This window comes from Arachis ipaensis, chromosome B10 (assembly GCF_059453495.1).
Source record: "Arachis ipaensis isolate K30076 ecotype BB chromosome B10, ASM5945349v1, whole genome shotgun sequence".
NCBI lineage: Eukaryota > Viridiplantae > Streptophyta > Magnoliopsida > Fabales > Fabaceae > Arachis > Arachis ipaensis.
In genome coordinates this window covers 17070636-17093258 of record NC_142435.1, presented here as the reverse complement: position 1 = coordinate 17093258, position 22623 = coordinate 17070636, and the positions used below count along the sequence as shown (strand labels likewise).

The 22623-nt window shown below is 32.8% G+C and overlaps 3 protein-coding genes and 1 pseudogene across 4 annotated transcripts; 3 read left to right on the top strand and 1 right to left on the bottom strand.

The window, feature by feature from the left end:
• The first annotated feature begins 5255 nt into the window (after positions 1-5255).
• Positions 5256-7606, top strand: LOC107622725 (small ribosomal subunit protein uS10c). 2 transcript variants are annotated; one of them, XM_016324734.3, is made up of 4 exons: positions 5256-5419; positions 5994-6278; positions 6955-7014; positions 7116-7606. In XM_016324734.3, the coding sequence occupies exons 2-4, from the start codon at positions 6024-6026 to the stop codon at positions 7425-7427; spliced, it is 627 nt and encodes a 208-aa protein (XP_016180220.1). In that variant the 5' UTR covers positions 5256-5419; positions 5994-6023; the 3' UTR covers positions 7428-7606. The 2 variants fall into 2 exon arrangements, with proteins under 2 accessions (XP_016180220.1, XP_016180219.1); XM_016324733.3 differs by having other exon boundaries at positions 5258-5419; positions 5929-6278.
• Positions 7607-8351: 745 nt separating this feature from the next.
• On the top strand, positions 8352-9893 carry LOC107620237 (serine acetyltransferase 1, chloroplastic-like; annotated as a pseudogene).
• A 4221-nt stretch (positions 9894-14114) lies between these two features.
• Positions 14115-17825, top strand: LOC107622728 (sieve element occlusion protein). Its single transcript, XM_016324737.3, has 7 exons — positions 14115-14333; positions 14770-14886; positions 14976-15433; positions 15710-15822; positions 15919-16046; positions 16274-16765; positions 16884-17825. The coding sequence occupies exons 1-7, from the start codon at positions 14166-14168 to the stop codon at positions 17499-17501; spliced, it is 2094 nt and encodes a 697-aa protein (XP_016180223.2). The 5' UTR covers positions 14115-14165; the 3' UTR covers positions 17502-17825.
• A 1741-nt stretch (positions 17826-19566) lies between these two features.
• On the bottom strand, positions 19567-22015 carry LOC107622727 (succinate dehydrogenase subunit 7B, mitochondrial). The gene is made up of 4 exons (XM_016324736.3): positions 21626-22015; positions 21448-21516; positions 20654-20756; positions 19567-19901 (listed from the first exon to the last, which is right to left on the bottom strand). The coding sequence occupies exons 1-4, from the start codon at positions 21680-21682 to the stop codon at positions 19843-19845; spliced, it is 288 nt and encodes a 95-aa protein (XP_016180222.1). The 5' UTR covers positions 21683-22015; the 3' UTR covers positions 19567-19842.
• Positions 22016-22623: the final 608 nt, after the last annotated feature.

Sequence of the window (22623 nt, the reverse complement as noted above, 5' to 3'; positions counted from 1 at the left end):
CCAGTCCAGAACAGTGGGCGAATGAAGATTTAAATAACAGACACGCTCGTCGGCATCTGGAAGGGCAAGCTCGTACTACCGCTCCATCTCACCGCCACCACAAATCGCCCCCTGATCACGGAGGCGTTGAAGATCGGCCTCCGTCATCCGTGACGGAACGCCCCACACGTCGCTAGTCACCCAAGTGTAGCGAGCGGGGACGCCCCTGGAGGGAGCCACGGGAGCACCAACACCCTCATTTCTCCGCCGATGCATACCTAAAACAGGGAGGAGCACCACCATCAGCCTACCAGCCCTACGCAGAAGCAAGAACAGAAACATACCGCTACTGCCAAAACCAACACGGTGGTGCACCGCCACTACTAACCAAACACAACCACACTCACCCCCCCCCCCCCCAAAACTCAAAATACCACCGCAGAAAACACAATGCAGCAAGGAAATAACAAAGTACAACGCATGGCAAATACAAAACAGGCATAGCACAAAACAAAAAAGAAGAAAAGAATCACACCAACCTAGAAACGGAGAAAAAGACCCTGGGGAAGCTTGAGAAGCAGAAGCGGCAAAAAAGCACCAGAGAACAGTAACACAGAGAGAAGAGAAGATTTCTTCAAGAAAGAACGAAAAAAGAAAAAATAAAACAAACGAGGGAATTGGAAGGCCAAAACGGTTACAAAAGGAGGGGGGCGAAAATACACAAATAACCCTAAAACAAGGTAAGGCTCGTAGGGGCAAAAGAGGAAAATGCTCCCTCGCATTAAACACCTCCCTCGAAAATAGAAGCTAATAAAGCACGCCTCGAAGAACGCAACAGACGCAGTAGGCTCGGAAGAGTCACGTCAAACCAAAACGGTCAGACGAACCTTCCAGCAAAAGTCGAGGCCGAGACACCGATCTCACGACGGAGAATCAAACGAACACCCAAGAAAAACTAAAGACCCAGCCCGCAGTCAAATACCACACCTCCCAGCGACAGACCGACCTTGCTCGCTTTCCCACTGCGGGGGCAACTGTTACGGATCCGGCCTACGGATCTCGGACCCACGACTAAAACCGAACCCGGTTCCTCGGGTCCGACCCGTCTCCATCTTCCGGAAGGCCCGAAACCGGCCCTCTAGAGCTCCTAACCGACTTTCGAATTCAAACATCTCCCTTATCTTAGCCAGATAAGATAAGATAAGATAAGATGCTCACCAACACCTATAAAAGGAGGACCCAAGTCCCTCCAGGTATTCATTCATTCCTCACACCTTATACCTCTTAGATCCATTCTGACTTGAGCGTCGGAGTGTCTTTGCAGGTACATCCCCCCATTGCTCCAGTCAAGTGATCCGACATCTGCCTCAACCCGCAAGTTCTCGATCTATCTCTCAACCCGTACCAGAGACATCTTGTACATAATGTATTTGCATTGTAATTAAATTGATATTAGCTAGATTTTTATTTTCTCACTAAAAATATTTTTCTAAAGATATAACACATAAATTTAATATTTAAAAAATGAATTTAATTTTGAAATATTGACAATGTAAAATATATTACGCCGTCTGTAATTACATCTATTTTTTTAGATGATTATTTACACAGTCAATATAAATATAACATTACATAATTAGATACACGTGTAAAACTACTTTACACTGACAGCATCAAAATTAAATTTTTAAAAAATCTACATCAATTGAGCTATATAGTTTCAATTGGCTCCTACGTAAATGATATATAGGAAGAAAAAATCATATTTAACAATGTGATTTATGTTTTGATATATGAATTCTTATTTTTCATTTTTATATATAAAGGTTCACAATTTAAGCTTATCTTACTTTACTTTTAAATGTATCATAGTATGATTTATATCGATAAAAGAAATTAAAGAGAAAAAAGAGAGTAAAAATTGCTTGAGGTTCATATTTTTCAACTGCCACCTCATTAACACATATGATCTATTTGACAATAAATAAGAATTAATGTGACTAATTTTTTTATATATAAAAAAAATATTGGTGTTTTTGTTAAAAATGTAATTATTTGGTATAATTACAGGTAGGTAGATTTTGTAGATAAAAGGTCAACACGTAGGCAATATTCTGACAATATGTAGAGTGCGTGTTGGACACGTGTCATCATCCTGGCAACACATAAGGTGCATGTCACCTTTTTTATACATTCATAATACTGTAATACACTTCAAATATCCCATCTTCAACCAAAACATCATTTTCATCTCCATATTAAAAATAATTTCTGCAATTAATGTAAGTATTTACCTTTTCTTAATTCCATATACCAAAAGTTGCGCTGATGTGATTGTTTTCGGTTAGGCCAAATTTTTTTTTGACTAAATGACTATTTATACCCATAAAAATTGACATGTATGTATTTATATATTCGAAACGACATTTAAAAAAAAAATTTTGTTGGTCTTTTATATTATATACTCATACACACTTACACACACCACTACTATCATTGGTTCTATGACCTCCTGAACTTAGTCAAGGTTCGAACTCTTGTACAGCTCTTTATGAGATAGCAGATTCTACCACTAGCTCAAAGCCTCGGCTGCAACATTTTAGAAGTTTAAATATTGCTTGGTAAACCTATCCTTACATTATATTTAAGTGACAAAAAAAATACCAAATCAGTGAAACACCATGCGTTGGTGTGAAGTGACAAAGTTGGGGATACAACAAGAAAATAGGGCAAAAAATTAGAATAAGCCAAGAGAAGTTGCAAATTACCTAAATAAGCTAAAGTGAAATTTGTTTCAGCAATGAGCCAAACCATATATTTATATAATTCGAACCAATGTGGTTCGAACTCGAATCATTAATAATTCGAATCAGCTTGGTTCGAATTACACACAAACACACGCACACACATAATTCGAACCAGCTTGGTTCGAATTACACACAAACACAAGCACACACATAATTCGAACCAGCTTGGTTCGAATTACGCACACAATAATTTATGGTATAATTCGAATTATGCTGTTAAAAAATTAATAATTTATTAAAAAAATTTATTAAAAAAATTAATAATTTAAAAATTAAAAAATATATATTTTTATTTCATACGTTAAAAAAACTAACAAAATATTTAATTACGATACTTCTTTAAAATATTAATGAGCTATCAATTCGAATTCCATACAATACTTTTCTGTCCATTTTTAATAGTTCATGAATATTTTTTAATAAATTTTTTTAATAAATTTTTTTAAATTATACTACAAAAAATATTTTATCCTATGCAAAACAATTTTTAAAAAATGGCTTAAAAAATGTTAGGAGTACTATAAAAATTTGTAATGTTATAATAACTTAGGTAAATACATGCATGTACTCAAATTTTAAATAAAATACTCTACATAGTCAATAATAATTTAGAAATGAAAGAAAATATTTTATTCCATACAAAATAATTAAAAAATATATTTTATTCTATACAAAATAATTTTAAAAAATGGCTTAAAAGATGTTATGAGTACTATAAAAGTTTGTAATATTCTAGTGATTTAGGTAAATACATGATAAAAATATTTTTTCTTTAATTTCTAAATTATTAGTGACTATGTGGAGTATTTCTTTAATGTCTTAAGTTATTAGGACATTACAAATTTTTATAGTACTTCTAACATCTTTTAAGCCATTTTTTAAAATTATTTTGCATAGAATAAAATATTTTTTTATGGTATAATTTAAATAAATTTATTAAAAAATATTCATGATAATTTTTTAATAAAATTATTTAAATTATATGGTGAGATATTACATGATTCGAATTACGCATAGCGAAGTTCGAATTACTCTGATTCAAATTATATGGTAAGCAATTCGAATTCTATACAATACTCTTCTGCCCATTCTTGATAGCTCATGAATATTTTTTAATAAATTTATTTAAATTATACTACAAAAAAATATTTTATTCTATGCAAAATAATTTAAAAAATGGCTTAAAAGATGTTAGAAGTACTATAAAAATTTGTAATGTCCTAATGACTTAGGACATTAAAGAAATACTCCACATAGTCACTAATAATTTAGAAATTAAAGAAAAAATATTTTTATCATGTATTTACCTAAATTACTAGAATATTACAAATTTTTATAGTACTCATAACATCTTTTAAGCCATTTTTTAAAATTATTTTGTATAGAATAAAATATATTTTTTAATTATTTTGTATGGAATAAAATATTTTCTTTCATTTCTAAATTATTATTAACTATGTAGAGTATTTTATTTAAAATTTGAGTACATGCATGTATTTACCTAAGTTATTATAACATTACAAATTTTTATAGTACTCCTAACATTTTTTAAGCCATTTTTTTTTAAATTGTTTTGCATAGGATAAAATATTTTTTGTACTATAATTTAAAAAAATTTATTAAAAAAATTTATTAAAAAATATTCATGAACTATTAAAAATGGACAGAAAAGTATTGTATGGAATTCAAATTGATAGCTCATTAATATTTTAAAGAAGTCTCGTAATTAAATATTTTGTTAGCTTTTTTTAACGTATGAAATAAAAATATATATTTTTTTAATTTTTAAATTATTAATTTTTTTATTAAATTTTTTTAAATAAATTATTAATTTTTTAACAGCAAAATTCGAATTATACCATGAATTAGTGTGTGTAATTCGAACCAAGTTGGTTTGAATTAGTGTGTGCGTGTGTTTGTGTGTAATTCGAACCAAGTTGGTTCGAATTATGTGTGTGCGTGTGTTTGTGTGTAATTCGAACCGAGCTGGTTCGAATTACGTGTATGCATGTGTTTGTGTATAATTCGAACCAAACTGGTTCGAATTATGTAGAAATGGAATTCGAACCAGCATGGTTCGAATTATATAAAAATATGATTTGGCTTATTGCTGAAACAATTTTCGTTTTGGCGTATTTACGTTACATGATTCTTGACTTGGCTTATTAAGGTTTTTTACCCAAGAAAATATGTAATTTAATATGAATAATTTTACACAGTCAGTTTTTTCAAAAAATTTGATTAAAAGAAGCCAAGTGTAATTGCTAAAAAATAAAATTGTTATTGCCGAAATAAATAGAACGTAAAAAAAATTAAAATTGAGCCGTACCTTTTTGGGTCAATATATTGGGCCGTATCTTCAACAATGATCCATATGAAGTTGAACACTTATGAGTTATGGGACTCGAACAGTAATTAGGCCCAATATATTTTTCTAAATAATAATTTAGAAAATAAATGGATAAAGAGGTAAACCAACGCAGCCACACCTACTCACACAGCCACCGCAGCCGTCGCCGTCGTTTGGAAGCTCGTTGGCCGTCTCCTCTGTTCGAGCTCTCTCTCTCTCTCTCTCTCTCTCTGTGTGTGTGTCGCCGTTGTGTTTCTGTCACTGCCCTTCCTCCTCGCAGCCGGTGAGTACTGTGATAAATTGAGAACATTGAATATTGAGAATATTGAATGCTGTGTAGTTTGTTAAACACAGTCATTTTGCTGTTCATAATTTTGTTCATTTTTTTATTCATACCTGTTCATAAGCACTAATAATATTGAATGCTGTGTAGTTTGTGAATTTTGTTCATAAAATTTCTGTTTGCTGTTCATAATTTTGCTCATATTTGTTCATAAACAATGACAATATTAAATGCGGTGTAGTTTGTTAATTTTGTTCATAAAATTTCTGTTTGCTGCTCATAATTTTATTCATAATTTTGTTCATATTTGTTCATAAGCACTGTGATAATTCTGTTGCTGAGTTAATTGACTTAATTCTATTCATAAATTTTTTGTTTGCTGAGTTAATTTGGTTTGCTGAGTAGTTTTGTAAGCACTGTGATGAAAGTTTGTAAGCTGAGTTAATTTTTTTTTTTGTAAACGCTGTGATATACTGATATTTAATTAAATCGGTTGAATTCCGAATCAGTGAGCCGTTGAACCAGTGATTTTATCGGTTTATTGACTGGTCCGGTTCTGGCAAACTTGGTGTAGAGTGAGCTTCTTCACCTCAGAGCTTCTTCGATGGCGATGGTTTCTTCTCTCTCTGCGGCACTACTTCCTCCTCTTTCTCTCTCTACCTCTTCCTCCTCGCTCTCTTCCAACCTAAAGTTTTCGGCTTTGTGCTTTCAATCTGGTAACACCTTCAAGCTCAGAACCCCTAAGCTGCTTCACTCATCAACTAGGGTTTATGCCGCGCCTGAAGTTTTGGATTCGGAGGAACCGCTAGACGTACCTCCAGAAACCCTTGGTGATGAATCTGAGGCCACCACCTTTCAGGTCTGTGCATATCGCATTTCTTCATTTTTTGTTCATTCGAATTCGGATAACTTGAGTTTTCTGGATGGTGAAAATGATAATTGGAAATTGTGCAATGTAATATAGTAAATATCTATGTATGTTGTTTGATTTGTTTCTCAGAGTGCTTGGTCACTAGAATGAGATTGAATTCAACATTGAATGAATGAATTTAGCGAATGAATGAACTTAGCTCTATGATTTTCCTTTAGTTTTGTGGATTCAATTATGGATTAGGACAAGGAGCCTAGAAAGAAATTTTCTACCATTAGGTGGATATAATGTTCTAGGAAAGGATAACTATGCAAATGTTTAGGTTAAAATTTTATAGTTCAAGCTAAGAGACACACTTATCAAGGGCAAGTTTCTGTTGAGGGTTTAAGATTGGAATGTACAATGAACTTGTAAGTACTAATAGTGATTTATAAATATAATCCTTTCCCACTAGATTGAGTTGTATACATGAATCAAACAATGTTATTTGGTCTTTGTAAATTCACAGTTTTTGGAACTGAATTTCCAAGAGTGTTAATAAGAAATCATATTCTGTGAAAAAAAGAAAATGATATCCCGCCTAGCTATGAATGAATGATATCCATTCATACTTCTCCTGAATCAATTTGGTGGTTTTGTTGATTTTGTTGTGTTGTTTTTTAAGGTTGGAGATTCAGACACTCGTACCACTTCCTCAATTAGCATTGGTGGTGATCCGGATACAGTATATTCATCAACTCTGTTATATCTTGTTCCCGATTCGTAACTATTTTCCTTAATTCCTTATCAATTTCAGTTTATCTGAAATTTTCCCTCCATTTTCAGATGGCGCCTAAGCAGAAGATTAGAATCAAACTTAGGTCTTACTGGGTGCCCTTGATAGAGGATTCTTGCAAGCAGATACTAGATGCAGCAAGGAATACCAATGCAAAAACCATGGGTCCTGTACCATTGCCAACTAAGAAGAGAATTTATTGTGTTCTTAAATCGCCACATGTACATAAGGATGCTCGATTCCATTTTGAGATCAGAACACATCAGCGTCTCATTGATATTTTGTATCCTACAGCACAAACAATAGATTCTCTGATGCAGCTTGATCTTCCTGCTGGTGTGGATGTAGAGGTCAAGCTCTGAGCTATCGACATTTTACGGCATGTAAGGTGTGAATTTTTATTCTATGTATGTAATGTGATTGATCCGCATGCAAATCAAGTGTAATTTATAATGAAGGAATCCTAGAATATTTTACTTTTTCAAGTTAGTAAAGCCTGTATTTACCTATATCTATTTATTTATATCGTTATTTATTTCAACCCTATAGACTTAGTCCACAGAGTTGTAACATTTAAACATTTCAAATTGTAATGCTTGTAGAATGAATTACAATAATATTTTGGTTAAAATAATCTTTATAAAAAAGAGGTACATTAATATGAATTTTGACTTTACATGGAACATGTTTTTTAATCATTTCGTATATAATTGTTTGTAAATTGATACGTATCGTTAACTGAAGTTATAGTCATATATAATAATACTCTAAACAGGTAAAATTGATGAAAACAAGCAAGTATATTTCTTTCGTTATGTAGACTGGTCTAAAGATGATGAATTCATCGGTGAGATTTCATTACAGAAAAGTTAAGAATTGCAAAACACATACTTTTAATTTTTTTGCGATTCTTCACTAACCTTTAGTAAATGAATAAAATAACATGATAGTGTTTAAAAGAAGTTAATATAATTATGAGTTTACGAATAAAAAAGAGGGCGAAAATTAAAACATATACAAGTTTGTAGCTACTTCTTCTTTATGTTGCTTGACCACAATTATTGCTGCTGCTTTTTTTTTTTTTAGTTGGTTTATATTGATGTTCCGGTCAAGAACAAGATAAGCTTGCTCTCTAATTCAAAGATTGTGCAAACAAAATTATTATATGATTTTGTAGGCCCTAGACCTTTCTGACCTTATATAAAAAGTATATACAACATAAAGCATCAAATTTGGTAATTAATAAAACCTTTCTGACCTTTGTCAACCCAACACTAACCCAATTCTCTCTTCTCTTTCTTCTCAATCCAAAGTTCTTAACTTGCCACACCCCTTTTTCTCCTCTCACTCCTCTTCCTTCACCTAAAACCTTGCCTTCTAAGTCTTCTGCTTCAATTGATGCTTCAAGTTCAAAGTTGACCAAAAATAATTCAAGGGGTCAAAAATCTTCAGAAACAATTTCACTGATGGTGTTTGCAAGTACCAGGTGAAAACTCTTCAGACTACCCGTACTTTTCTTGAGGAAGTTCAAGAAAATGAAGCTGTGGATCTATGGCCGAAGATGAAGGAAGAGGCTGAACTTGATGTAACTGAGGAACCTATTCTGAATACCAATCCTCAATTCTGTCTCATGATTCATTGGAATCTGCTTTGGCCAATCACCTTGCTAACAGATTAAGCAGTGCAAGCCTTCCAAGTAACACACTCTTTGATCTTTTTGTTGGGATCTTGAAATCTGACCAAGAAATCATGGATTCTGTGAAGGATGATCTCAAAGCAGTTAAGGAAAAAGACCCTGCTTGCATAAGCCATGTGCATTGCTTCTTGAACTTCAAAGGCTTCTTAGCATGCCATAGAGTTGCTCATAAGCTATGGCTTCAAGGAAGAAAAGTCTTGGTAGTTATGATCCAGAACCGAGTTTCCGAGGTTTCGCAGTTGATATTCATCCCGGTGCTAAGATTGGAAGTGGGATTCTGCTTGATCATGCAACTGGATTAGTGGTTGGTGAAACTGCAGTGACTGGTAACAATGTGTCAATTTTGCATAGTGTGACTTTGGGTGAAACTGGTAAAGCTTCTGGTGATAGGCATCCAAAGATTGGTGATGGGGTTTTGATTGGTGCAGGGACTTGTATTTTGGGGAACATTAAGGTTGGTGAATGTGCTAAGATTGGTGCTGGTTCTGTGGTGATTAAGGATGTTCCTCCTAGGACTACTGTTGTTGGGAATCCTGCTAAGTTGGTTGGAGGCAAGAACAACCCTGTTAAGCTGGACAAGATGCCTAGCTTCACCATGGATCATACTTCAAATATTACTGAATTTTATGATTACTGTATTTAGATTTTAGCATGCATTTACTCTTTGGTAGGTGTCTCAGGATATAGAACATATGAAAACAGGATACAAGGACAAGAAAAGATAGAAGAATTCTGTCTGTCTGATAAATTGTCTTGAGATAGAGACATTTTGCCTATTTCTCCGAATAAGTTCGTTTTCCATGTGTTTCTGTATTTCTGTCCTGAGATAATTACCGAATAAGTCAGCTTAGAGTTGAAGCTTGAAACATGGTTTAGGGTTATATTCTTGATTTTGGAGAGGGTGGCTTCTTGTTTGTTATGTAAGAGTGAATCCATGTTCTCCTGCTAACAATAAACGAAAGGAAAATAATAACAGCAAAGTGCCCTCAGGACCATTGTATTAGTCTATCAGAAATATATAGTATGCAGAACAACAAAGCTGTATCTATAATATGCAGGGATTTTGTTGTTGTAAGGTTTCAGAACCACCTTTCTGTAATAAATACTACAATAATTTAGGTTGTGTTGCTTATATAGTATCTTACATAGTATGTTCTTGTTATGTGGTTCTCCTTGTGAGACATGCTTGTTTAATTAAATTGCAACCAAATTGTGTGCAGTTATGTAATAAGATCAGTAACAATCATAGATAAAAAATTGCAGCCTCAAATAGTCTTCCACCAGGACCATAGGAACTATCAAGCTTCGGTAGCATACATCACTTCATCGGCCATAGTTCTCTCTTCGCCGGAGATTGCCAAAGAGGTCTTGAGACACTGCCTTTGCAGAAAGACCTTGCTTTCTTGCTGCAGAAGTTGTTTGCTTCACAAAAGTGGCTGCATGTGATTAGTGGAGTGATGCATAAAGTGAAGGAGATGTATAGAACTAGTGATATGATTCTTGATAATATATCAAGACAAAATCAACAACCAAGAATGTTGATAAAAGATGGTAGTCTTCTGTCTTTTGATATGATATATAAATGCACTCGAATTATCTTAGCGCTGCCAAAAGTACTCTCGAATTTTGTTATCAATAAAAATATCTTCAAATTATTTTAGAACGTGACAAAAATGCGACAAAAAATGGAGCAAGTCTATGATCACGGTAGAGTATTTTTGTCACGTTTCTAAATTCTAAAGTATTTTTGTGAGTGACAAAATTATTCGAATGTATTATACCAAGTGAGAACATTTTTCATCTCAGTTTCTATTCTTCCTCTGCACATTGTCTCTTTCCCAAACTCTCTTATTTTCTATTTGTTCGACTCTGGTTCTCTTATCTAGCAAACTAGAGAGCTAGGATATCTTTATTTATTAGGTATACAATTTATTCAGGATTGACTTTGAATGATGGGATCTGCAACCTGACAAGGTTGTCGAGCAGTTTTCCGGATTTTGTGCAAGCGGCGGGATATAAAATCTGCAAAGGCACTCAAATGCTATTAGAGTGAATTTCTTAGGGTTAAGATTTAGAAATTTTTTGTGTGTAGGGGTGAGCGCGAATCAGATCGGATCGGATATGGTCAAAATTTCGATTCGATCCGCACTAAAATCATCGGATTGGATCCAATATCCGCAGTTTTTAAGGTTGGATCCGATCCGATCCGCACATTTGAGGATCGGATCGGATATGATATCGGATATATCCGCAAAACACAAAAATATTTCTAAGAGCTTATTTTATTAAAAATATATCAATAAAATTCATTTTTTCTATTCTTTTAAATATATTTACTCTTAAAATAATATTAAATATACTTTTCTTAAATAATAAATTAAAATAATACAACATATATAATAATTATTAGTTGAAATAAAACATAAAAAGAATATTTACTTATTTATTTCTTTATTTTTTGCGGATACGCGGATATACGGATACTAACACAAAATCCGCAATCCAATCCGATTAGTGTGCGGATATGATCCGATCCGATCCGAAAGCTTTGCAGATCGAATCCATATCCGCAATTTTTGGATCGGATTCGGATAAACACCGCGGATATGCGAATCGGATCCGATCCATAAACACCCCTATTGGTCTGGCATACATGAGAGAGTCCGAAACTCCCCTTCTATGGATTACTTTGAGACTTCAAAATCATCCTTGTATAAGAAGTAGGGGTGTGCATGGGCCGGGTAAAACCGGATTTGATGTGACCCAGACCCGACCCGAAATATATACCGGGCCTATTTATTAGACCCGAATCCGGCCCTAGACCCGATGAAACCTATACACTTTCGGGCCACGATTATACCGGGTAAAAACCGGGCCGTTAAAATTACATTACCTTGATACCTTCTTATAAGCTAGCATGTGAAAATATCCAAATTTATAAGACACCAACCATTATTTAACATGGTAAAATTCACTTAGAAAAATATAATAAGAACCAACTCTCTCTAAAATTAAAGCATAACCATAAGCAATACTAATATTGTCTAATAACACCAAATATTTAAATCAATATAAATAACACAATATTATGCATTAGTCTAAAATCTTATGCATTTAAAACATAAAACATTAACTTATAGTTTTATAATAACTAATAACACAAAATATTAAGGTTTACAATACTTAAATTCTACATAAGAATAGCCATCATCCATCACTAATAACACAAAATATTAATTGTGTATGATGACCGGGCCACTGGGCCGACTTCGGGTGACCCGAAATAATGACCGGGTCTATTTTTGAGACCCTTACCCGACACTAGACCCGATGAAATCACACCAAAATAGTCTCTAAAATGTTCGAAATCGAGCCAGGTCTTCGGACCGGGCCGGGCCATACACACCCCTAATAAGAAGATACGATTTCGTATCACAGTATGATTGATGGACCGGGAGGTCTTGGGTGATTGGGCCAAGGGGAACGAATTTTGCCCAAGGGCCAGATTTTTGTCGAGAAAACACTGTCCTTTTGAATAATATAAGAGTCAGGATGAGTTTCTAGATGGTACCGAGAATCTGGTCATTCCTCAACACTGTCCTTATCATTAATGATGAAATGAGATGCTTCTTTGTTCTTCTCCATCTTTATGCATCCAAAAGCAAAAGTAAAAGCAGTAGTTCCATACTTACATACTGAGACTCATTTTTGGTGACCCACGCAAAATAATGTATTAGAGAAAGAAAAGTTATATAGATCACATCCCTTTGTTTTATTGAAAGATCTTTTTGATAATATAATTCCATTAGGTTGGTAATCTCACACTGAAGAAACTATCGTGGGACGTGGATGGAACTGCAAATGCAATTATTAATGAGTCACAAATGTATGAGTTAACATGTGTCATTTTTAAAATGGTACAATATTATATTATTATTACTTACATATTCTACTTTCAACAAATCACTGACTATTAATGTCATTAAAACATTTTACACTATAATTACCTGCTAATTAATATACTATCGTATTAAAATTAATCAACAAAATTAGTTATTATTTATGTATAAATAATATATGTAACTATATATAGTTTAATTTATTTTTATTATATATTTTATATTTTAATATATATTTTATATTAATATTAATTAATTTTGGTAGCTAATTTTAATATACGTCTAATATGGTTAAATAAAAAACAACAGTTAGAATCATAAAAAGTAATTTGCTAAACTTTGGAAAAAACTAGAATCTTAATCATTTTGATAATTAAATTCAACCAAGATGGTTTAATAGTTTAAGAATTAATAATTAAAATTTTTAATTAAAAAATAAAAAACATAATAAAAGATTTAATTAAACTTAATTATAAAATTAATTTATTCTCTTATCATTTTTCTAATTGGCGTAACAACTTCACGTTAAAAGAAATTTGTTCCAAATAATGTAAAGATAAAGAGAAAACAAAAAGTAAAAGTGAAGAGACATTCCTTTTAATCTTTTGGGAGATATTAACAATTTAGCATATAGCGTAGAGATATTATTTGTGCTTATTTTTCTCTTATATATTGAAATGATATTTTTTTAATGAGAGATGAGATTTAGACAATACAATTTACGCGTTTTAATAATAATAATAATAATAATAATAATAATAATAACAATAACAATAATAAGAAATTAAAGTAGATATTATTTTAATCAACTATGTTAGGTATATAAAAAAAAGTATATACTACAAATCAATTACAAAATTAATTATTCGTATAAAATATATATTTAAATAATATAAAATATATCTTAAAAATAAATTAAACAATATTTATATTCATACAAAAATATATAATAGCTGATTTTGTAATTAATTTTTAGTATGCATATAATATTTTTTAACAATATTATTTGTAAGTTAAAATTTAGTCACTAAATCAGTCTTTAATGTATTTTTTTATAAATACATATATTATTTAATTTATTTTTAATGTGTATTTATATTATAATATATATTTTATAGTAAAAAAATGCTAAAAGATCAGTAAAATTTATTGTTTTTGACTGATACTTTTAACGTTTACTAGTGACCAAAAATAATAAATTTTATTAATTATTTAATATTTTTTTATATTAATAGTTAATTTTAATAACTAATTTTACTATATACTGTTAAATATTTTTATATTTCAACATACGAAACAAAATAAATATACCAAATATTTACAGAGGCATACATATGAACTATTATCGACCCTATTTAAGTATAGCAAAGAAGTAACCTCATGGGGAAAAAAAAAGGAAGTAACCTCATGCGTGTGTCGCATAAAAAGAAGATACTTGATTCTTTTTTACATATAATGCTTAAATAGTGGGATTATTTTCACCATTATATTGCATTCTTTCAGCCATGGATTTCCATAAAAGGCACTCGGTTTCCCTGCTTTCAACTTCTAGCATGCTAGATGATAATCTCATAAAGAAGCTTCTCCTCACACACGATCCAGATGGTCGTTGGTTGGATTCTGAGACTATGCTTCAGGCTGTTGGAACTGTTATGTTTCATGCTTCAACAATAGTTAGTAATCATATTTCCACCCCCAAATGCATTCACACTATTAAACTCTTTATTTATTCATAACTCTCACTCTTCTTTTTCTCTTTGTCTTGTTTAGGATATAGATCCATAAACTATAGTATCGTTTTAGAATATAGATACTTACACCATCTATCAAGGATGATGAGGTCGTGAGATCCATAACTACTTCCAACACTATCCAAGATAGATGGTATAGATTTGGTGTCTATATGTCAAAAAATGATGATACCGTACATTATTGAACATAGAGATCTTAACCTTTTCCACTCAGAATATCATTAGATTCATAGTTTTGCAAGCACTGCTCAACAAATATATTGACATAAAAAAGTAATAATGATAGTGCCTTTTTTTTTCCTTTTACCTTACTGAAATGTTCAGATAATGATTTCTCAATTGGCTTTGCTTGCTTCAGGTGGCTTCTAATTTATCCTCTGCCTCCTTTCGAATTCTGAAGAACGACATAACCGAAATTGAGCAGCTTGATTGTTCCGAACCATTAGGATGCATCGTCAACAAAATTTCATACAAGGTATTACTTCAATTTCCTAAATTCAACAACACTGGATCACTCGACACATTCCTTGTAACACAAGTAATTAACATCTATTATAATGGCAGATTGTCTGCAATTGCAAACGCACCGCGGACGGCGATCTCAATTCAAGGATACTGAGTTTGTTTGATTTGATTAAGGATTATAGATGGGATGCGAAAGTAGTTCTAGTCCTAGCTGCTTTCGCTGCACGATATGGCGAATTCTGGCAACTCATACAGCTTCGGCCACAGAACACTTTGGCCGATTCAATAGCGAGGATTAAGCAATTACCCTTCAATTTAAGGCCACTGCGGCCACAAATCAAGGCATTGAGCTTGTTGGTTAAGACAATGATGGATGTGGCAATGTGCATTATTGAGTTTGAATCTTTTCTACCACATCAGCATTTAGAGCTTGGAAATGAGATAGTAACTGCCACAAAGTCTCTGGTGTATGTTGCTGTTTACTGGATCATTAGAAGCAGCTTTGCATGCTTTTGTCAACTCATGGATCTCAGAACCAAGAAGAAACATGACCAAGTGCATGTTCTTTCCCTTGAGGCTTAGTGATTAATTAATTCTAAAAACATATTCTTTTTGCTTACTTTCCCTCCGTTTCAATTTATCTGTCGTTATTTTATTTTTGAATAAATACAGTTACTGTAGACATTATACATGATAGTAGGATAAGGCTTTGTTGTTCTCGTAAATTATATCTAAATTTATTTAAGGCTAATATTGTAATTAGCATAATTTCTTACATTTACTAATATTATATATATATATTTTGTCCTAACCTGTGTGTTGTTTGGTTTCAGGTATTCAGATTCAACAATAATTGCTGCTTGGGAGCTCTCAAGTTTGACATATAGGTTAGGAAGTATATGCAACATTCTCAGAGCACAGGTGGATTTGTGTCACCAAGAAATAGGTTACTTTTCTGGTTCATAAGTGTTGTTTCTTCTTATAATGGAACTATAGTTATATATTAAAACAATTCTGAGTTATCCACTAATTAATGTTTCAGAGAGAAACGTACAAGACAAGCTATTGAATCTTGCTGATGAGGTTCACATTGATAATCAGAAGGTTCTCAATTTATTGTTTCCTTCAAAGAATTACTTGCCACTGAAGGATTGCTCAAAAAACGTGAAGGTATAAGCAGATCAATTGGCATATGAAATTCAAAAATACTATTTGTATACCAAAATCAACTATTAAAATCAGCTACTACCAATGTATTTGTATTCCAACATGTATTTTATACTGGTGGCTGACTTTAATAGCTGATTTTGGTGTACACGTAGCATAGTTGTATTAAATTATATTGAAAGTGATAAATATAGGAACATGATAATACAGTGATTCTCCTAATTTTGCAGCTTGGTGTGACTAAACTGAAACATAAGATAGTTCTTCTTTTAATCTCAAAGCCGAAGCTACTTGCGTTTGAAGAATTACTCTTACTAGTTCAGCAAACATGTGATCATCCTTTGAATGAGAGATTCAAGGACAGTTATGAGATTGTGTGGATTCCATTTCCATCTTCTGGTACATCATGGACTGATGCTGAACAGAGTAGTCTCGAATTCTTATCGAATTCTCTGCCTTGGTATGCTGTTTGGAAGCCAAGGCTACTAAGCTCAGCTGTAGCGAAGTACATCAAAGATAAATGGAACTACAGAGATGATCCTGTAATCGTCACACTCGATTCGAATGGAACGGTTGCAAATCGCAATGCTCTTGATATGATCATGATTTGGGGCGTTCGAGCTTATCCGTTTTCAGCTTCAAAAGAGGCAGAGCTCTGGGAAGACCAGAATCTCACAATGCAACTTTTGCTAGGTGATATCAACCCTCTTCTTGCATATTGGGTAGGAGTTTGTTTCATAGTGTATTTAGATAAGAAGAATATTTGTCTCTTGATATTTCTATATTTCTAACCTAACTGCTCAGCAACTCCTAAGCCAATCACCTTAACAACTTTGTCAGGTTGAAAAAGGCAAAAACATTTGCATTTATGGGAGTGAAAACCTGCCATGGATCCAACAATTCAGTGACTGCATAACCAAGCTCAAACAACAAGGCCTGCAGCTAGAAACAATATATGTTGGTCATAGTAACTTCACTGAACAAATAAAAAATATAATGTCAAGTTCTACTGAGATTAATGAGAGTAGCCAACTTTCCTTTACAAAGATGCAACTCTTCTGGATTCGGTTGGCGAGTATGAGAAGATCGAAAATCAGACTAGGAAAGACACCAAGTTCTGATCAAGTTTTGGCAGAGTTATCAGCAATGCTTGACATGAATGATAAAAAGGAAGGTTGGGCAGTGATTGGAAGTTGTTGTAAAGAAGATAATATTATAAGGCTTCAAGGAATGGTTTTGATGGATTTTTTAGGGAGATTTGAGGAGTGGAGTGAAGATCTAGAAAGGTTTGGTTTGGTTGGTACTGCAAGAAAGTTCTTAGACCCTAACTTTGTTGTTGAAGGTCCTTGCAATCACTCTTACATGGTTTCATCAAGTGAAGGTTCAACTCAAGGGAGTGTTGTAACTTGTCCAGTGTGCAACTGTCCTATGAAGAAGTTTGTGGTGTATCAACCATGATTGATTATCATAAAAGACAATTAGAGTTGAATTCCTTGGCTTTGTTATTCTTATAACCGTAAACTGTCTCTAATTTCGGCCTATGCTTGTTTTTGGTTGTTTTGTTTGTGGGACCAACATGAACTATGATATTAAAATGGGTGACAATGGTAAAAATATTTCTAACCTAAACCATTTTAGTTTTCGTTGGTTAATTTACTTTTGTTTTGGTTCCTTTGTTTTGAGTTGGAGACGGGAGAAGTTTGGGGAGTTGTTTCCTATTTCCACTTCTCTATATTGTCATATTTAACCATATTTTTATTTATAAACTTTTGTAATAGTCCAGTTTGGTGTCTTCTAATTCTTTTGGACAGTTAAAGAATTAGATTTTAAATCTTTAATTACTTAATTACTATGGTTTTGACAACTGAATTAAATTGGTCTTTTTTTCCAATCATGCTACACATCCATATAATTTTTCATTAAAGTCTATCCAAGCTGGCTCAATACCAACAAAACCCATTCTCATTAAATGAAACGTGACTCCACGCACCCAAATGCACGAAACTTTAATATATTCATTCGTGTCTTAAATATGAAACAACGTTCCTTCTTCAATATTGAAATCGCTACTGGAGAAGGTCGAATCTCTCTCAAAATCTCTCAAACTTCACTCGTGTTTTCTACAGAAATCGTTACTGGAGAAGAATTGCGAGAAGATTTCGAAAGAAAGAAGAAAACACGAACAAAAACAAGAATACAGACTGCGAAAAGGTATGATAAAAACTACTATTCATTTAAAATCTTGCAATCTCACATTTCTCTTGCATTTTAGGTTTACTGAATTGAGTTACTTCATTTAGTAGATTGACTTAATCTAATTCCATTTTTTGGCGTAACTAGGGCATAGAAATGGAAATGTGTTCATATTTTCTTTCTGTTAAGTGGAGTCATTTTCATTCATTTGATTGTTAGTGTGTTTAGTTGAGTCCTTTTGCATGCAGAAATTATTTACTTGATGATTGAATGTTTATCACGTTTTATTCAGCACATGATTGGTGTTCGGTTCACTGGTGTTTGCCATTTGATTCACCTGATTATTAGTGCGTTCAGTTGAGTTCTTTTGCATACAGAAATGTTTTTTTTACTGATTGAATGTTTATCAAGTTTTATTCAGAATATCAATGAATTTCAGTTCACTGGAGTTAGTTATTTTAATTCATTTGATTATTAGTGTGTTTAGTTGAGTCCATGCAGAAATAATTTACTTAATGATTGAATGTTTATCACGTTTTATTCCGCACAATATTAATGTTCGATTCACTGGTGTTTTTAATTTGATTAACCTGATTGTTATGTGTTCAGTTGAGTTCTTTTGCATGAATAGATCACAATGTTAAACAATGGGTCAAAATATAGTAAACCCACAAAAAAAAAAAAAAAAGACTCACCTTGATCTCCCACTGTCTTTTGCCCTGGACTCGTCTTTCCCAAATGGCATCCCAGTTGGCCGAATATTATTCAAGCATATTATTTTGCCATTAAAAATTTCAGGGTGCATTTAGTTTGTATTTTTATTTTTAATGTTTTCTGTTTTCAGAATTTTATGAAAAAAAAAAAAACAGGTAAAAATAAAAAATAATTTTATTGTTTTTTCTTTTTCTTTCACAACCCAAAAATAAAAAATAAAAAATGATAAAAATAAAAATAGAAAATAAAAATCACAAACCAAACACACTCTTAAATATTCTTTAAAATTAATCTCTTTTAATTACTCCAACACATTCTAAGAACAATTTTGTGCTCAACACTTTTTTCTATATTTGAAGTCATCTGTCATTATATTTGTATTAGAAGTAACAACAAATATCTTTCTCAGTATAAATAACTAGATTATCTTTAAGAAACACATCATCCATTTTATTTTGAAATATTATTTTGACAATTCTCATAGCTAAAAATATCCTTTCCAACGTTACTGCAAATCAGTCTAATGATCGAATGATATGTTCTTGATTTTCCTATTGCTCTTGGTTTTGTTGAATTCAGATCAGTTCACGGTGCAGACAAAAAGCCAAACCATGAGTAGCCAGGAGAACTAATCACCTCTGGTTAGTTCATCAGACCAAAACTGTGTCTAGATACATCATCAAATTCAAGTTCATCAGAGAGTTTTAAATCTTGAACGATGAAGTAACTACTATTGATGCACAAGCATTTTGGGTTCAAATAAATTTCTGCTTATTCGGTTATTCCAACACGGCAAAGCATACAACCCAAATTGTTATTACCATAGAAAATAAAATATTAAAATGGAAGCTAGCGTCCAACAATATTCACTTCATTCTGCAATTCTGGAATGTTACTGTTTCCGAGCTGCTTCTCTCATAGCTGCCTTGACATATATTTCATAGCAGCATCCTGAAACATCATAAAAGAATGCAAGACATTGAAGAATCGAAGAATGTGTGATTGCATTGTGAGTAAGACCTACCATCTTAATCACAAACAGACCTCAGAGAAATGACAATATTGGAAATGCCCCAGACCACAAGGATAAAGAGAATAACATCCACATTTTATTGGCATTATTTATTGGAAATTCCTTGATAGTATATTTTTCTCTTCTAACATCGAAATGTGAAAGCAACTTTGCAGATTCGCAGAAAGGTGCTTAAGAACCCTGGAAATTAAGACTGTGTTGGATGAATCAAATACAATGAGGAGAGTTAGAGCTCTCAACTATATAAAACTACAAATGATTCTCAAACTAACTAACCGTGTGTTCTGCTATGTATCCCAACCTCCCAGCAACAGACTTTCCCTCCCAAATTCTGCCCTACCCTTTATTCTTATTCTGACTATTAACTATTTCATTACGTGGATCTACAACAGCAAAGATATATGGAGTTGGGAGAGCTCGTAACAATGACAACAACAAAGCCCTTTATTCTTATTCTCACTGTACAGGGTGAAAGCCAGGCTCATAAGCAACCATAAAATTTCCAACATATAAACAACGAATTTTAAGCCTTGAGAGAGAACAAAGCATCCATGATGGTTTCATTAGTCAAAATCAAAGACATCAGAAAAAAAAAATGTTATTCTACTTCCACTCATAAACCAAAACAAAAACAGGAAAAATAAAATAGAAAAAATAAAATACGACTTACCTGCAACGACAACAATTGTTAGAATATCGCCAATCTTTTTGAGCTTCTTAACCCTCTGTTTATATGACTTAAATGGCTTCAAAGCTGCATCTTCAGCCAAGAGCTGCAACAGTTGAGTGCCATAACTATAAGCAAACATTAAAAAATAAAATACAGATAAAAAAAAATATCATAAAAACCATGACTGCAAGACAGAAAAAAAGTTATCAGAAAGATTAGCGCATTAACTAAAGTTCTCTAATGTAGTCATAAAACTTTTATGGGGATTCCATCAGTACTCCTATCAAATTGGGAGGTTCATACCCTTATATTGTGTTGTGTGTCCAAGAAGTTGCCACTGGTTTTATTAACTAAAATGATTAAAATTTTAAAATTCATATAATTTGTGATCAAATCTCAACCATTGATTGGATAAGAGGTACTGAAACCCTAGTTTTTTTATACATGAACGCAGTAATACATCTACCCTAAGTCCCTAACCCTAACCCTATTCATTGCACCATTGGAGCCAAACCAACAAGATGTTGAAGCCAGATTCAAGAGATCATTTGAACAGTTTGCTTTAATTCAGCCCAATATTTTACTACATATTCAACCAATGAAATATTCGAAGGTATACACAAAACGTTTTATTGATCAACATCGTTCAGTAATGGGGGAAAAGAAAGAAGTAAAACTTAATAAATCGAAGTAACTATAGATAAGTGAAATACATTAGTTCAATTATTTGAACACAACAAAATTTTAGAAAACCTAAATAAAATAAACAGAAAAGAAAGGGTTTTAAAGCTTACCGCTTTTTCACGAGGCCCAGGTTCGATATGGTATTGACGGCGCGAGAGTGAAAGCAGATCTTCACCCTTCTGATCTCTCAAAAATAATAATCAGAAAGACAATGATATTTTATATTAAATAAATATTAAGTATTAATCAAAAAGAAAAGAAGAGAAAGGAAGAGGGGATCTTAGAAACCTGGGAGTGAGATCGGAAATGGGAAGCAATGGTGGTCTTGTTAAGCAAGAAGGCCATTTGGTTGTGTTGGTCAAAGTTCAGAGTTCTGAGAAGATAGAAACGAGAGAGCTGATTGAAAGTCGAAAGGAATCTTGTATAGTTTGTTACTGTCGGGATGGGGGTTGGGGAGGACGAAGGGGAACTTCTCGTTCTAACTAGTTTTCGACACGATAGAAACTTAGGTGTTTGAAGTTAATATCTGGATAAAAATTTAATCAAATTATCTAAATTATTTTACAGTTAACTATTAACTTTACGTGGCAATAGCCAAAAATCAAAGATGAAGTTGTAAATATTCAAATAGGAAAACGCCAAAGAACTTCGCATAGGAGATTTTCTTTTTAGAGCCTTAAAAAAAAACTGAAAAAGTTACTGTTTAACAGTTATATTGTCTTAAAATTAAAAAGTTGATAGTCGAAGTGTTTTTTTTTTTTTGGTTTGCAAGGGTCATATTGGGTCTTTTCTCTCTAAATTAACTCTATTTGTCTCTATTTAAAAGCAGAAAAAACCAATATTGTGAATACTATATAAATAACAATCATCTCAATCTGAGTAAATACTCTCTTCCACAATAAAATGCACACTTGAGAAGGAAAACACTATATAATAATGTCTGCTATGAAAATAACACCTCTAATTATACTACATTAGCATCCCAACCAAATTCAAAGTGACGGCCCAAACACATACAACAGCAAATAAAGGAGCATGTTTGTGAACCAACTTGGGTTGGTCGAGTAGTCAGCTCACTCGTCGCTTAAGCAAGTGTCGGGAGTTTGAACTCCGCCTTGTGCATGCAACAACTCATTAGCCAGCGGCAGACCCTTAAATAGAGCTCAGATCTGCGACGGATTAGTCCTCAATCTGTCGGGTTGGGAGATACCGTTTGGGTAAACAAAAAAAAAAAAGGAGCATGTTTGTGTCAATTAGATCAGATTTAACAAAGAAAATTGAAAACG